This window comes from Orussus abietinus, unplaced genomic scaffold (assembly GCF_000612105.2).
Source record: "Orussus abietinus isolate OABI.00-Male unplaced genomic scaffold, Oabi_2.0 scaffold62, whole genome shotgun sequence".
NCBI classification, from domain to species: Eukaryota; Metazoa; Arthropoda; class Insecta; order Hymenoptera; family Orussidae; genus Orussus; species Orussus abietinus.
This window is the reverse complement of record NW_019394299.1, coordinates 260,404-277,781: the sequence shown is the minus strand read 5'-3', so window position 1 is coordinate 277,781 and position 17,378 is coordinate 260,404. Positions and strand designations below refer to the sequence as shown.

At 43.2% G+C, this 17,378-nt stretch overlaps 1 protein-coding gene across 15 annotated transcripts; it reads right to left on the bottom strand.

Annotated features, from left to right (window-relative positions):
* Nucleotides 1-1,979: 1,979 nt before the first annotated feature.
* Nucleotides 1,980-17,027, bottom strand: LOC105698441. 15 transcript variants are annotated; one of them, XM_012422702.1, is made up of 20 exons: nt 16,130-17,026; nt 14,886-15,022; nt 14,696-14,823; nt 13,225-14,315; nt 10,915-11,010; nt 10,605-10,784; nt 9,821-10,027; nt 9,527-9,735; nt 8,130-8,319; nt 7,884-8,073; nt 6,964-7,058; nt 6,782-6,805; nt 6,621-6,665; nt 6,286-6,361; nt 6,057-6,224; nt 5,247-5,391; nt 5,078-5,185; nt 4,857-5,009; nt 4,424-4,456; nt 1,980-3,656 (listed from the first exon to the last, which is right to left on the bottom strand). In XM_012422702.1, the coding sequence occupies exons 4-19, from the start codon at nt 13,969-13,971 to the stop codon at nt 4,429-4,431; spliced, it is 2,661 nt and encodes an 886-aa protein (XP_012278125.1). In that variant the 5' UTR covers nt 13,972-14,315; nt 14,696-14,823; nt 14,886-15,022; nt 16,130-17,026; the 3' UTR covers nt 1,980-3,656; nt 4,424-4,428. The 15 variants fall into 15 exon arrangements, with proteins under 15 accessions (XP_012278125.1, XP_012278130.1, XP_012278124.1 ...); XM_012422707.1 differs by lacking the exon at nt 4,424-4,456 and having other exon boundaries at nt 13,225-13,937; nt 14,004-14,315; nt 16,130-17,025; XM_012422701.1 differs by lacking the exon at nt 4,424-4,456 and having other exon boundaries at nt 5,247-5,373; nt 16,130-17,027.
* Between the last annotated feature and the right edge of the window lie 351 nt (nt 17,028-17,378).

The window sequence follows — 17,378 nt, the reverse complement described above, 5'->3', positions numbered from 1 at the left end:
CGAGGGTAACGAGTGAACTCGTACTACACTTTTCTTGATAGGTGCAGAAGGGTAGATACACTTTCGTTGACGTCCAGAACGCCAGAAAGCTTAAGGAAGTACAAGATGGCCGATGTAGTGAGATCGTATGCGATTTTGGAGCTATTCGAATCGGATGTTGATGAAAATGAAGATGTAACGCTTCTTCCGTTACATCTTCTAGCAAATGATGATGATAGTGATAATATATGATGCATAATTATGATGCGTAATACATAATAATTGTAAATAAATAAATTGCAAATCAGTACATAATTTGTAATAAATAGTGATTGTACAATTTTTCAAAGATTAGATACAAAATTAAAACGCTTAATCGTTCAATACATGAAGAAAATGTATTAATCATTATTTCTATTTATATTACGTTGAGATCTTGAGACAAACATTGTATTTTCTTGTTTGTTGGTCTGTTCAATTTTGAAATTTGCCGCCGAATTCACGGCTTACACTTTTATAACATCTTACCCTCGCTCGGGATCGAGGGTAGAAAGTGTAAAGAAAGTGCACTTGTACACTCGGGGTAGATGCACACGCAAAACGAATAGCGACACTGCGTCACTTCCGTCAAAACGAACGCCAAAGTGTACACTTTTCGTAAAAGTGTAGAAAGTGTAGGCGAAACGAACAAACGTCTTCTGTGCCACCGAATTCGAAGAGAGTGAGCGCGGGAAATTTTGAAAATGACCTCCGCAGATTCTAAATCACGGATTTACCCAAAGTGGCCAGAAAGGATCTGCATTTAAATGAAATCGGTACGTAATAAATTCACGGGGAACGTACTCCTCATATTGGATAAAAAAAAAATGTGTAGGAAGGATTAATGCCAGACTGAATTATTAAATGGTAAAGCGAGTTATGGGTTTAACTATGAGACTGGTAATGTTGCCTCGTAATGGCGAATGTACCCGTAAAATCGCTGCAGTGGCAGGTGTCTCATCGAATTCGGAAAGAGTGGCTCGGAAATTTGTTAAAATGACCTCGGCAGATTCTAAATCACGATTTACCCAAAGTGGCCAGAAAGGATCTGCATTTGACTAAAATCGATACGTACTAAATTCACAGGGAACGTACTCTCAAAATTGGGTGAAAAAAAATGTAGAAAAGATTAATTTCAAAAATTGAATTTTTAGATGGTAAAGCGAGTCATGAGTTTAACTATGAGACCGGTAATGATGCCTCGTAATGGCGAATGCACCCGTAAAATCGCTGCAGTGGCAGGTGCACGATGGGCAGATGAGGGGAAATTGCAACTGGTTAAGTCGGGAGTTAATTCAATATGGGGAGGCGAGTAAGGACGTCGGGTGTGCTATCGTAATATATTTTCCATTTTTTTTTTGTTCAATTACATTATGCACTGTTACCTTACGGTAGATACTTAAACGGGCCGTGTATAATAATCGACATCGTCGTGGACTTTCCACGTTGTGCGATTTACATTCAGAGTTTCGATGCTGAACAGCCCTTGGAGAGTCGTCAATACTCTTAATAAATAGAGCTTCTGTATAATAAACGTTCTATATTCGTAACATCGTTAATAACGTCTATAGGCACTATGATCGTATTACTTTAATGAGCTATTGCAGCTTGTGAAGTAATTCTACTCGGTGTGCTGTCTCTTTTGATCTTCGCAGGGGGCTAGATAAGGAGAGCTATCAAGAACCGATCGATCCGCGATGGAATACACGGTGTAAAAACGTTACAGGGAATTATATATAATTTATTTGGTAGAGTACCGTCGCTCCCTCTAATGAGATTTTCGTAAGAAATTCGGTGATCCTGTCTAACGATGAATGTCCTAGATTGAATGAATTCCAAACCTTACGGGTGATTGGAACGAACTTTTAATCGCATTAACGTATCGTGTAAAAAAGTCTGTATCGGTCGAAGTCCCCGGGCAAAAATTGCACTTCGCGCCATTTCCACATAGCATTCACAGCCTAGGTAAAAAATTACTTTATTATTGTGTCCAGGTGCCGGTTATTACATATTCGTTATCGTACCCGCGGTACGATTCGTTATCTTTGCCCCTTAAGTATCGTGCTTACCGTAGTACGCGAATACGTTAACAACGCAAAGCGAAGTCGCTCCGATTCGTTTATATATAAAAGAGAGTCGAGATGTTCGTGTGCTACAACCGAGTGTCCATACGAGAAGAAAGGCAAGAACGTTATATGCAAGTTAATCGTAACTCGAGGCGAGAAGCCTTCTTTATGTCTAAGGACTCGGATACCAACTCGGTACTCGATTTGTCGGTTCTGACAATAGCACTTTCCGTGGACTAGAAATATTGGTCGCACCGTTAATATGCTTAAGGCAATGTGTAATCCGAAAGCATATTGCATGTGCACCTGCAGGTGCACATGCAGCAGTGGTAACAGCAGCGACGAGCCGAAGGGTCATTCACTTGGTAATGTCATGTCGATTTAATGCCTATTATCTTAATATTAATTAAGAGTAGAATTGCAAAGAAATATCAGGAATTCGTTATATTCGGTAACAATGACTTAAATCGATCCCCTGTTATTATCTCAGGGAATTGAACGTGGGAAAACGGGTAATTTCGAAAAATGAACAACCCTTCGGTCGCAACTTCACGGCAGTCGCCTGTATATATATAAATTTTCGTGGAGGTGTAAAAGCTAGAATACTATATTTATCCGGCCCTCTCCAAACGACACGAATGTTAAAAAAAAGAAATCTGAAAGGAGTGTTATCATAAATACGAACACTTTAATAATAGGATATACCGTATCACTTTCGAGTGAACCATAGAAAATTCTTATTCTTTTTCTTCCTTATCACTTTTCTCTTCATAGGTATAATTGTTTTTATCTAGCATGGTTCCAAGGCCAATTTCGCTAATGTTGCGCAAACGGCGGCTAATCGATATCAAAAAATGACCGATAGAACATGCGGCGTTGCTTTCAATTATTCAATCGCATGAATAGATTGCTGGGGATTGAAAATTACACCGTTTATAAACTCCCCGGAAAGCGGGCTCGAACGATCAACAATATATCAAAATGTCGTCGAAAATTCTCAAAAAGGGTGGCATATACGATTAATTAATTACCACGCGACCTCGAGGATCGCCTTCGTGTAACTCAGTAGAAATATGACGAATTCAAATGTTCCGTCCTTCACTTCGAATAATGTTAATTAAACAAACGTAGCAGATACTTATCGCCACATTGCCCGGTCACTAAATCCGCATATTCTATGGACGATTTGCACGAAGTACAGGTATACTTTATGAACCGTAAATAGATGAAATAGTAATTCTATACTCATACTCCGCGTAGTCGGCAGATAACGATTAATCGAAATTACAGTAAATGGTGAAATCTCATTACCGTGCTGGCTGTTATCTTACGAAAGTCATTGAAGGATGAATAGGTGCTTATACATGGCAATCGAGTAGTACGCTTGTGCGAAATAATATCGATTTGTGCGTCATTATGAAGGGCCAGCGCAATAAATTATAGGCGATTACAGCCTTAAGAAGCTGATGTTTATACGGTGCAGCGTTCGAATGTATAAATAATATGTAAAGTCGTGACTAGCACAGTCGGATCGATGATTTTCGTTCGTGTTCTTCGTCTCTGATCAAAGTCCTGGAAAAAGAGAGGATTTCGAATGAGTAGGTACTTTGCATACTCGCGTGATATCAGTTAGAGATCCAGGTATTATCAGCCTCACTGTCTCTACGGTACATCTCTGCTAAATATATTTTAAGAAGAAAAGAAACACGTCAAAGGACAGAGCATGCATAACTTAACGACTGACTCGATCCTGAAGTGAATGAAACTTTTTTTTTGTTGCGAAAAGATCCAGGCTAATGTCTAACATTAAGGTTCGGAAATTGCGCGGAAATAGTCACTGGTGGAGTACTTAGCATAAGAAATGCATGCATGCTCGGGACGCGCACTTAGAAGCGTTTCAAAATTGCTTTGCGAGAGAAGGTGCCTATAACTTGGTGAACTACAATAAGAAGAAGACAACTGATAGAATCCTTGGAGTGGAAAAGAGGCAAGGAAGGACTCAACCGCAACTGCCGTGGGAGCTGTTAGGCAGGCAAATTTTGCGAGGGATATTTTCGAAATGGACAATGTGGTCATCGAAGTCTCCGGAAATCATCGCATCATACGCTTCAGTAAACCGTAAAGTGAATCACTTGCTACCGTGGAAATAAGTCGACGAGGTGCCGTACTTTAATGTACTTCTTATTTTCACGTCAAACGACCGTTCCAACGAATGGCGTGATCGCAGGAGGGATGATATTTATTAAGAAACGTTGCATAAGTCATTCAGGAAAAAAAGACACTGGGTTAAGCGTAAAGAAGTCATACTCTAGCAGGTTTCCTTACGTTCTTTGACTTACCCGTCTTATTCGCTCAGTACCGGCAATAGGGACCTTACGAGAGGTCAAAAAGAATACATTAGGGACAATGTCACTAGTAAAATGATAGGCTTGTTGCACTTTAGTGCATGCACATACACAGAGTACACATAATGTAAAATGTACGATCCGAATGCATATGATCAAAGAGGAAACGCTTATCCAGGAGAGATCGAGAGAAATGAATGCCGAACGACTGTATATACATAAAGCAGCTGAACTAGATTTCTCTGTTCTAATGGATGCTACATTTCGTGTTAAAGTGTCTGGTGGGATGACGGTAACCTCGGAATTTACATTTATGACTGATACGATTACTCTGTATATGTGTGTGTCTAAAGTTTAGTATTTAATGACGTTATTACTTCGATAGAGACCTTACAAGGGAATAAGAAACGGGGATCGATCTACTCACAATTCGATGCTCTGAATGGTCGATGTCGGACAAGTAGAGTCTACTTTCACGTGGCATTGCTTGTGACATTTCATGAAGCAATCCCTACATTCGTAGCCTTGTTTTCCCAGCCTTCGCGCTAAAGTCCTTTTGCATACCTCGCATACCGTCCCTCTAAAAACCAAAGTCAATGAGAAAAATATCCTCCAAACTGAATAAATCCGAGGAATAGGTCGACCCACCCTGGCATGTGTTTCGCGATGAACGTATGGTCGTTGAATATGTGCAGTTTCGTTCCTTTTTTCCTCCACTTGCTCTTCTGTGCGAGAGACAGAGGCACGAGGTAGTGCCTGAAATGCGGTCAGTTGTGGAGTGATTGAATAAGATATTTAAATAGAAAAATAAACTTACTTTTTAATCCCGTTCTCGAGAGTCTCCAGAACTAACGTGGACGCCTCGTTGACATAAGTTCTTGTAGATGTTCCACTTATGGCCGATGCTTCGCTGAGACTCGACCTTCGTGATTGCTCCTCTCTTCCTGGTACCGACAGCAAAACTGAAAATTGCAATTATTTCATTTACAATTAACCAGAAACTACAAGCTAACAGCAGAAAGGGGTTTTTTATAAGGACCAAGGAGAATCCTTCTACCTAGTCAAAGTATGTATTTCAGGTATGTGCAGTACTATCGATTAAAAAGGTACGACATCACGGACTATGTTAGAAAAATCAAGATTAGTAGAAGCGAGGAAAAATAGCGTAAAGCATCAGTTTTCTCGTTTTTCAGTTTTAATTCAATGGCAATAGAAGGCGCAGAGATGATTTCTTTCCTTTAATAGAAGCATCTTCTCTAGGATAATTTTCTTTTTGTACTTGGATATTTCTACCGAGAGAATGTACTTGTCGCCCACCTCTCTACTCTACCATGTGGCAAGGGGTAAAAAATATCTTACAAGCGACTACGATATGTCTCGCTTATTGACGGGACATAAACTTACCAAGGATGAAGAGGACCCGCGATAGAGTTTCGTACCGGAAGCAAAAAAAGATTCAGAGTAAGTGTTCGAACGGTACACGAGGTAGGCTACTCAAATGGATTAAATGAAAACTAGACTTCACGTTCACTTTTACCTCGGAATTATCGACTTTACTAGGTGCTAATTACGTATCGTAAATTACCTAGTGAGGGGGATAATTGTTTCTTATAATAAAATGACTTACCAGATCCAGGATCACGAGCTCTGTCAGCAGATATCGACCTGGAATGGGCATCTTCATGGTTGACATCTCCCTCAGGTCCTACGGAACGACTTCTCGTTTTCGACCGTCCTAATCGCTTCTTTATCGTCCCAAAGAAGTCACGTCGTTTTCTTCGGGTCCTTCCTCTTTCTGCAAGTTAATAAAATCGTTTAATTCCTAATGAAATGTTCTGTTGGAATTAATATAATACCTCTCAAACCTTCTGAATTTGACGAATTAGGAGTGCTCTCGGGACCGGAGGCCACACTAGTGTCTTTGGTTCCATGCTGAAACATTAAAGGATTTCTATAATCCTGTAGTCGACAAGATGTAATTGTATATAATTCATAGAAAATTCGATTATTTAATTGTAATTGCAAGAAATTATTTTTATATCTTTCCAGCATTTTAGCGGTGTTAGAATTTTGTGCTTCACAAGTGATTAGTGATTTGGCTATCAGGCTTATCGTGATAGTCAGCATCAACAAGTGTATCTCCGGTATTTAAAAAGATCGAATTATGAAAATCGTGGAAATATCAATTTACCTCCGGCGAAACTTCTTGCCAACTCCCATCTTCGGTGAGAGCGACCTGTTGGATATTAGTAAACACAGAATACACAAACAATTGTTAATTTTGTGCACATCGTGGACTAACGACAAGTTTAATAAAGCGAGCACTTGATTTTGCAGGTGGTGATACTTTACCTTTACGACTTGTCGCTCGGGTTGCTGTAAAGGACCAAAGAAAAATTCACACTTTAGTAAAAACCATAACTAGAGGATTGTTATAACGGGGTACATATTCGATTACTACATCACTCTCCTCCAACTACGTCGGAAATAAAAATAAATCAACGAGGCTAAAGTATTAATTTCACAAATCTTACCCTTTGTTGGCTGTGCACTATAAGTGTCCCTTTATTTCCATTAGTTTGTCCAGTCCTGTAAGGCGAGTCCACTGTGCTCCCATTTGTCATGTAATCTGAAAACGAAAGGGTCCGTAAAATTCTAATCTTTAACACACCCCCAAACGAAAACGAACTGTCAAGCCAATTCTAAGATTCTACACTTTGCAATAATTTATAAAAATTCAATGACGTCCAGATGAATGGGTTTCCCTCGGGAAGCGCGTTTACCGAATTGCGAGAGGTCGACTACTCACCCATTGGCACTAAGCCTTTGCACGTTTCATGCAAATTTTGGCAAGGAGACTTTATTGTGTGTGACTACTTGGAAACGGTGACTCACGAGTGTTTCTCCTAGGTCATGACACTCGTAATATATATCCTACGTATATTATACTCAACTCGGGAAATGTTCGTATTTGCAAACTGATCGAAATGAAAGACTTTCTACTTCCAGCCCGTCCTTCTGGCCAAATAATTAAATGGGAGTCCTTAAACTAAGGCTTGGGTACAGTATGCAATTTCGTGAAAGCATTCTTGGATTGACTTATAAAACTACGGGGAGCTCAGGAGGATAAACGTCTAAGAGGTTGCAATTCCTGGGTTTTGATAAAATTTCACGTCTTCCAGCGGAGAATACACCGTGTTATTTACATCATGACGATAACGAAATTCAACGGTTTTACCCTCCGCTCGTGGGTGAGAAATTTTACCAGGGCCAAACGACGTTACCTTGGAATATTTCCGAGAAAAGAAGTCCTCTTGTCAGAGATCGAATGTGCTCTTCTAGGGGCTACAATTTGTCGCAAGACAGTGCTAACGTACTAGGAGAGAAGAGAAGAAGGGTGCACACGGAAATGAACGCAAGGGTAACGCCTTTCAATTAATTAATCGGTAATTACCGGCTGCCGATTGACTGGTAGAGTCGTACAAGATAAGTGTGCTGTTACCATTGTTATAGTTCAGACTATTGTTGGTCAGGAGATTCGTCGGGGTGTAGCTACGAGTCGGCGAGACCGGCTTTATCGATTCTTTCAATTTGTACGGTTTAGTCCCGATTTGCGGCACTTCAGCACCCTCGATGAACAAGAACTGAAATGAGAATAAATTAGGTATTTCACTTCTTGTTTTCGTATTCAATAGCCTACCTCGACTGTCAGGGTGCCCGTAACTTCGTCTTGTTCATAAGGGCGAGCTTGAAGAGGTATGATTTGCCTTTGGCTCGGATTCATCAGCAACTCTTCGACACCTACGATACCCAGTCCCAAAAATCGTTGACTCCTGTTGACGTGATCGAAGACCTCCAGCAGCACTTCCGACGTATTTCGGCTAACATCGCTGAAATTCGAAGCAGAACGTTCACTCGTTAAATCCCGACAATGGAACGTTTAACAAACAATTAAGGGGATGTGAAAGCGGCATCCGAAAGCTTAATTGTTCATAAAATTTTTCTACGAACTGGGTGTCTCAAATTGTTTCATACTTTAAAACGTGAATATGGAGACCCTAAGGTAGGTCCTGAAACTCGCAAAATTTTATTCTTTATGAAGTATTTTAAAAATACCTATAAACGAATTAGAAAAGAATTGAAATTTCATAAGTTTCAGGACCTTCCTTATAGTCTCCCTATTCACGTTGTAAAGTTTCAAACTATTTGGTAAACCGAGTAGGGAGAAAGATTTTATAAACAAAACCTCTTCGACGCTATTTTCACATCACCTTAACTGCACGGAGAAAAATACCTGTTAGAAACATCGTAATAAACCGAGTAATCCGAGAATTGACAATGGATTATTTTTACAGAGCAAGGCGATAACCTTGCCAAAGGGTTCCTCGCAATTAAGTATAAAACGTATTAAAGTACCAGTTGACATGCTAAACTTGCAAGGTAATAGTACCTGTACTAATGACCACCCTTCAAGCAGACAGTACAGTGCACCGTAGATATCATATCCGTTTGTGATTTATTTTAACATCGGCATTTAATACATTGAAAATCCGTAACATCTACGTCTACGGGGTTGCAGTATTCGTTACTAGACACGCTACTATTTCTTTCTCCATTCATCTCTCACAATTGACAATCATTCTCTGTACACTATATTCCACCTTTCTACCTTTCCTCCTGGTCACTTTCTAAGATAGTTGGACGTTTACAAGAAGAACGAAAAAAAAAAATATACATATATACATTATACTTTGAGGGTGCTTTCAGTCCTTTGATCCTCACCCAGGCCGTTAGTCTTTTCATAGGAACTCAATTCGACCTACTTTACGATTCGAAGGAGTAGAGTAAGTACATCACTAATGATCACTTTTATCGGGCGACAGACCCAACGAGTCGTCGGCGTTATTTGATCTGAAATGCATTAAAATCATAAAATGAATAAATCTTCGCCTTGGTCCACTCGCATCCACTCTACAGGACAATTTTCAAATTAATTTATGGCAGTCGTCCTACAAGACATTTTTCTCCGTGTGAGTGGTTACTCGTAATCCTCCACCGTTATGAAGAACCCATGAAAAACGTAACGGTCTTACTCACAATAAAAAGGCTTCGTCCCATAGCGGGTTCTTGGTGTCTTTTTTTATCGATGTCTGATTCTTCTGAGGCGGTTCGTCCAACTCGACCACACAAAATGGCTCCTTGCATCCTTGCTCGCCACCTAAATCCGTCGCTTTCACGACTTTCACGAGCAGCCGTTTTTCCCCGCGTATGTATTGTTGTTGCACAGGAGACGACGAGGAATGAACCTGAGGAGGCGGAAAGAGAATCGTTCTGATTGACGAGACATTGATTTCTCCCCGTTACGAATTCTTTTACATAGGATGAACTCACCATGCTATCATAATGAACTGGTAGAGGATAAATCGACTGGGGAGGCGGTTCTCTCCAAAGTCGAGGACAAGTCGGATATGGAGAGAGATTCAGGCTGACATTGATTCCTCTTATGGCACCTACAACTATTTCCGTCACTACTTCTTGTAGCTGACTCTCGTCCAAGTCCTTCTTTATGGTGCCCACAGGTGCCAATGAGATCTTCACCTAGAATAAAAAAATTCCAATAAATAAATCACTCTCTTAATTTAAATATTAACTTACATCTAATCAATTATTTAAGGTCGATTAATATTAAAATTTAGCATTAATACATTCCTTCGCTACCTGTAGGGTCTTATGCATTAGCTGCGATACAATTTTTGTATTAAAAAATTCTCGAGTTACCAGAACTTTTATCATTGTAAAATATGGTAAATATGGTAAATATGGTAACGGCAGTGCCATCGTACACGAGTGACCTTATCTAACAGTTAGGAACCTGCCGATAACGAGGGGAACGACTTTACCGGCGACTTTGCCCACCACATCGGGTTTGCTTCTACGGAGGAACGCCACGAAAGCTTCTTTACCGATGAATTTCCTGATAATGTCAGGATTTACCATACGTTGATATAAGCACGATTGCTGATTATGACTTTTCATTGGATTTAGGAAAGTTGGACATTTAATAAAAATTGAAAACGAATCTTATTTAGGATGTTAATTGATCCAGGTAGGTAGAAAGTATTAATAACAAGGTAAAAAAAATTTGTTAAATATAACGCATGGATTTTTAACATACCTCGGGCCATCCGTCGCATTTTAGGTCAACGAGCAGTTTCTCGGTGATGCAAACGACGTTTAGTCGTGCCCGGAAACGATTAATATTGACGCGATAGTGGCTGACCTCTACTTTTTCTCCTTTTTGGCGGAAAGCCTTGAGCTGCAAGGCCGGAGTTGCTTCACAGTCGCAAGTTATTGTCTGTAAGTCATAAGTTCATCTTAATGACGGATCGAACAGGTCTCAAAAATAATTTGACTATGCTCCTCTCGCAATAATAAAAAGAAATTAAATTTTTTTTATATCCATCAGGTATTTTTGGAGGACTTACCACGTCATCTTTGGAGTCGCATTCGCAAAAAATGTTGGATAAAACTGGCGGATGAGTCTCAGGTAATACTCGTACAAATTCCACGCCAACTCCGTTCTGAAACGATAGTTAACTGCTATTAGTAATAATTAAATTAGAGGCTCCATCTTAATCACGATAATTCATTTTAAACCTTCCAGAGCATCAATGATCGAGTCTAAATTCTGCTCTAACTACCGAACTTACAAAGTGAAACGCTTATGAATAACTTCTCTATTATTTGCTATTGCAGAATATCTTAACTGACTTTGATACGCTGGAATACTCTACACTCTTAATAGAATCTTCTTCCTCTCGAAAGTTCAGTGTCACTGTGCAAAACGAATTACTTAAGTGAGGCACAAGTGGGCAGAAGAGGTTGAAATCGCAGTTGAACTTTCGAGTGGCACCAAGTAGAGTATTAATTCTCCATTGTGTGTCAAGGTAAGGCATAATTTTTATTTCTCCAGGCGAAGTCTCGGACTGCAAGGCTATATTAGCGCTTTTTAGTGATTTCCTCCTTGACCAGAAAGTGGGCATCCCTGGTCCAGATATAAGTCAAGAATTTCCCTGCATCAAGATCCGAATATTTCCCCGAAGTGGATGGAAGGTAGTCTATATAAATTTCTCCTTGATTTTTCCTTCAATCAGAAAGTGGACATTCCTACACCGAGAAAAGAACATTCTCATCAAACCACTGAAATGTTTCTCTGAATAGTGCCTAAGAAATATTTTTGTTAATTCGACTCAAACAAACTATAATAAATTGGATGCACCGTTTCTTCGAGTTTTCCAATTTATTTGAGTAAAATTTCAGTCAATTATTTCTTGAATTAAATATTCCTTTGGTACTACCCAAAGAAAATATTTCTTTACTTCAATGAATTTTTTCTTTCTCAACAAGTCGTGATGTACGTAACGAATTATCCTACATCAAGACCCGAGTAATCCCACATTGTGGGTGGACGTGGCAGATCCCTGCATTACCTACACCACCCACGCTTCCGCCTACGTTTTTCGACGCGATCGTGGGTTTAGTTCACATCACTGATGCTGGATCGCAAGAACGGGCCATTAGCCTTGCACAATGTTCGCCTGTTTGCCAAAGAGTCCACCTTCCCCACGATCGGATTACAGCTTCGTCCAACAACGAGTATTTGTTGTACAGCCGAAAACCGAACTCCCCTTATCGCTTTCCGAATGCACGTCCCCACCCTTAACCCGTTAAGCGATCGATTTAAAAACCGGCATAATTAAAAACCACGAGCTCGAATGCAATTCAGCACTCTTGTGCGTCCTGAACTTTAGACCACTTTATTCCCAGTCGTAAATAATTCCCACAGCGGGTAGATACGGCCAGAAACGAGTCTCGATTGTGGGAAAGGAGTACAAACCTCGAACGATAAACGATAAGCACGACTTACTCGTTACGACAAGAATTTCTATTTTCAAATCAAGAAACCGGCCGGTTATAATTTACATTAATTTCGCTCGGTCTTGAAACTGCAAGGGAAATTTCCCGGGGTTACCGATCAGCAGTGAAACGGTGTTATTTCAAGTTTATGTTAATAAACCGGGAATTTAGGTCAGAAGGAAAAATCATAGACGAGTCCGTTACCAGGAGGCGCGAGGAACCATCGATTTCTGGTTCGTTTTTACGACCGCCGGTCGAATAACGCGATTAACCTCGTTCCTCCGATTTCCGTGGAAATAAAAGTTATTTCAGACGTGAAGACGTCATCGGAGGAGCCGCACAAGGTCCCAAACGGAGCGTGAAGAAACCGACTCTATGCTCGACGGTGTCTGACGTAATGGGGTTCCGGTGCATTCCGACGTATCCCGACAACTTTGGCAGCCATTTTCCTCCACTTATATCCGGATGATTGACAGAAAAGGACCGACAATCGTGCACCTCCCCACATGTAACATCCTCATAACCGATACCGTAGCATATACCGCGCATAAACATTCAAACACGAAACCCATAGAACCCAGGGCTGCCGAATTCCAAAACTTATTCATCCAAGCCGGAATACAATCGACCTAATTAATGGCGTTCCAGGTCCCCATAACCATCCGCGACGCGTCGAGGCGAAAATAGGCTCCTTTAGATTACAGCTGATGAGGGTTTCTATAAATACGTCGACGCCAATGAATAACGACAATTGTGCAGGAGCAGTGGTCTTAGGTGAAGAAGCAAGATTCGGTCGTGCTGCAGAGGAGAAACGTGAGTGCCATGAATATTCACGTATGTAAATCCAGGTAATAATTTTTTCACTGGGTGAGGCTCACCTCTTCGACGGAGTTGGCGGTGAAGTCGTTGAGGGATGCGACCCAAACGGCCAAGAGTTCGTTCAGGATGACCAAGTCCGAGTGTAGCCAGACGATGAGCTCGTTGACCCATCTGACGGCGTCGGCGTCGGCGCCAGTCGCGGTGGGCAGGTGCAGCGCCCGCGAGCTCCTGGCGGGGCTTATCAGCGGACCGGAAGTCTTCCTGGTGAGTCTCTTCCGGACGGGCGGAGTGGGAGGCACGTAGGCCCCCGAGGAGCCGGACAGAGAGGAGGGCCCGCGGGAACCACCCCCTCCTCCCCCGGGACCCGGTCCTCCACCCCCGGTGGCACCGCCACCGCCACCGGAGCCACCGGAACCACCGACACCACCACCACCACCACCGACACCTACACCACCACCGCTGCCGATCGTCGCGGATTTCGTAATCGGGGACTTGGCCTTATCGTAGACCAGCTTGCTGGCGACGCTGCCGGCGACAACAACGCTTTCGCCAACGTGCAAGACGTGGGTCTCCTTACCGCTGCTCGCCCCCAGGTCGTGCAGGACGAATCGGTTGTAGACGTACTTCCCGACGCAGAGCACCACCAGGCCGAACAGCATCCAGCCGAAGATCAGCATCGACAGGGTGTCCATCGTCGTGTCACCAGTCGAGTCAAAACTGCATATCAGATCGTCCACCCGCTCGGCCAAGTCGGCCATATTGCCCCATCGTTCTGCCAACCAAGTCCAATTGGATTCCAAAAACATTCTTTTCTATTTTCACCCGCAGCGGCCCCCACCTTCGGCACGACTATTAATACCCTCCGCATATACCCTGGCGGACCAGCGTCGCGATTACAACGGCGTCGACGGATCAGCGGCCGGTCTCGCAGCCTCCGCCTGGTCCACGCCGACCGTCCGGACTCTGGAGGCGATCGCGACTCTCCCGAGGACGTTGTCTACGGGGACTGGACCCTGGTTCGGTGCCCCTCTTATCGGGCCTCCTTTGTTTTGCGATCTCCGATACTCGTCCTAGAGCCCGATTTCTTCGACTTATCGCGGCTCGAAGAGTGGTCGTCGACAGGGAGTCTCGCCGAACTCCTCGCGGCGTCCTAAAATGAATAATGACTCTTAAAGAACTGTACTGTTAAAAAAAAAACATCAGAACTGTAGTATTTTAAAATACAATTCATAACAAATTTACGACAGAGGATCAATTCTCGACGATTTCACGCGATGGTTATGCGATTTATAATTTACTTAGAAATTTATAATCTACATGTACCGATTCGGTTTGAAGAGAACAAATTTATGGTTTTACTGTAACCTTGTATAGCGAAGGTGGATGAATTGTGTGATTATTCTTAACAGGGTCTAATATCTATTGTAATGTACCCTCCGAAGATAATTACTTTCCCATTAATATAATAATTTCCGGAAGAAATCTGCCGAGAATTGCAAGTCTTCCCTGCGTCGATTAAATAACACCCACCGATAAAGATCTCAATCTCACGGACTATCGATACATCTCGATAAATCCTCAGTAAGTGTCCATCGTTGATCGTTGAACAGGGTCCTGTATCTGTGATCTTCATCGAGACGCGTCTACGTCGATGACAGCTACAACAACGATGTCATTCTCAACTGTACAAGCATTATCAACCGTGACAATTAATTCTTACCGGTTCAGAATAATTCATACAGCGTGGAAAATGAGATCCCTCGGTAGAAGCACCTCTTTTCGCGGTTTCAGCTTGTAGACAGACTCGTGACTACTCTCACAATTAGCAGCTTCTGTTTCAGCTATCACGTGACTGACCTGTAATCAATGAGAGTCGATAACATCAGATGGCGCTTTTTTAGCGCGAGAAATCGCTCTCTATATGTCGCAGAAAATTCGTTCCCACTTGTTTGTCCGTCAAAGGAGTGACGACACGGCCAAAAGAGCACGCACATGCGTGGAAGGAGAAATTCCACGTGAAGTGCATGTCGAAATGTTTATATTGCGATAATGACAGGATGCCAGAGTAGAAAACCAGCCCGAGAAACGTGGGTGATTCGACATCGTAAAATTTCGACCCTTGATTAGTCGCCGATAAGCCGATTGATAACGGTTCGGCAACGGCGATTACTTCAATCTCCGTCGTGAGTCATTGTCGATATCATCTCAAGTCGCGACGATAAAACACATTAGTCGAGCGCGGTACCTCTGTTGTCTTTTTTCTTACTTCTTACGACACCAGTGAAGAGGCAAGCGGAAATACGAATGAGCTTACTCGACGTCTTAATTTGCATTCTTTCAACGGTCTCTGAAGCGCCGCTATATCACGTGCGCAGCACGTGTGTCCGTAGATAGAAATTCGATTTGCCCGGGAATGTTTTTCCAAAGATGCGTTTCGGGGGGAGCACCGTTTATTCCACCTCGCCTTTTGACGCGATACTTTACACAGGTAATAATTTTAAGTTCCAAAGTTACGAAACAGACCCAATTCGAAAAGTGAAACGCTCCTTTACAATTATTCTACAGTAATATACTAACATTCATTTATTACAATTACATCCCGCTTTATGTTAGTATCGTCTCGATTTGTGTAAATCCCATCGTTAACGCGTTATTCTTCTGGTTAATTGTTTAGACATTAAGTGAAGCGAAAATACTGCGAAATAAATATAATCATGCCCGAAATAGCCAGTATCGGGTGTGTAAGAGGAGAGAATGATTAAGCTCGATTAATAATGTTTATTAATTCTGTTTACCGTGGAAATGAAACATCCAACGCGCGTCGTGTCGATTTTTATATTTTTATTTTCCTTCATTAGGGCGTCAAGTGGTTATTTACCGCGAAGTCCTTGTTTGTCTAACGAGGTGAAGTGTCGACGGTTAGGGGGCGGTCGGTGCTAGTCAGTCAAAAGAATAGGGCCTTACCACTCGAAGCGCTGGACGAGTTTTCCAGCTAGGTCTCTGCCGTGTTCCCGGGTCAAAACCCGCCGCGAGGGCACTCCGCCCTTTCCCGGACTTGCTGCGCAGACGAATGCGCAGGAGCTATCGCAGCGCCGCGATAGGTCCGTTTGAAAGCAGAGAGCGGCGGCCGACTTGGCGCGACACGTGGCGGGTGACGTCTCGGGCAGTCGGCCAGTGAGTGGTAGGACGCCTCGCCGTGCGGACCACTGCCTGCAGGGGAGAGGCCGTGACTACTGCGACCAGCCACAGCCGTCGATTTCAAACGACGGTTTACATGCAAAGTCCACGAATTTCCCAACTAAATCCCTATACATCTCCGACTCTCGTTTACCATAAAAAAAAAAGAAACGAATCTCTTGGCATCCAAGGAAAGCTACACCACTAGTAACGGGGCTGGGTCGCCGCGCCAACCGCAGCAAGCTGCACCCTGCTGCGAGCTACTGCAACGTGCCGCAGCCAACCTCGATCGCAATCCCGCGTGCACACATACGTACACAGTCTTCGATTAAAGCCTGGAGTCTGATTATCTAAAATGACCTAAAGAGAAAAGACTTCAAAGCGTTAAATAACGAGAACACAGATCGTGGCTGCACTTTTATCTATTTCAGGTTTTAAGTCTGTCGTGAAACCAGAGGCGTTTCCACACGTATGCACAGACAGGGTATTTCCTCACTACATTGCACTCTTTTCGTGTAGGGAGAGTGACCGCATACTCGGAAGTTCATCCAGGGGTTGTTTGCCCCGAGCGACCTACTAGAGCGTGGTAGCGCGGGTCGGTGCAACGTGCGGTAACCTGCGGTGCCCTGCGGTACCCTGCGGCAACCCGATTCGACCGCGACTGCAGAGGTGCGCGGTCTGCCCGTCCGGGGGCACTTTCCTCCGCGCCGGTTTCTCCTTACTGGACTCTGAGCTCGACGCGCGACGCGCGAGCCGCGGCAAACGATCCGCCTCGGGTAGACTCGCCGTCGCCCCCCCGTCGACTGGCGTCGCCTCGCGAGGCGGTCGGCCGAGGTCGACTGGCGTCCACCGGTGGACGGGCGCTATCGATTGGCTGCGCACCCACTTGCTGCCGCGGCCCGACCGAGGACGCCGATGCGGACGGCGAACCGATTCGCGAAAATCAGTCACGAAGACCCGGAAAAATGAAAAACGCGTCCTGCCGATTCCTCGATCGATAATTCCCGCGTACGCTTGGCGGATCCTCCCACGTCTC

Excerpts from the sequence above, each read along its gene's own strand:
- LOC105698441 (XM_012422698.1), bottom strand. The coding sequence starts at position 13,971 with ATGTTTTTGGAATCCAATTGGACTTGGTTGGCAGAACGATGGGGCAAT. Across the intron at positions 9,736-9,820 it reads CAGTTCATTATGATAGCATG|GTTCATTCCTCGTCGTCTCC; the intron begins GTGAGTTCATCC and ends CCGCCTCCTCAG. Across the intron at positions 6,666-6,781 it reads CCGAGCGACAAGTCGTAAAG|GTCGCTCTCACCGAAGATGG; the intron begins GTAAAGTATCAC and ends AATATCCAACAG.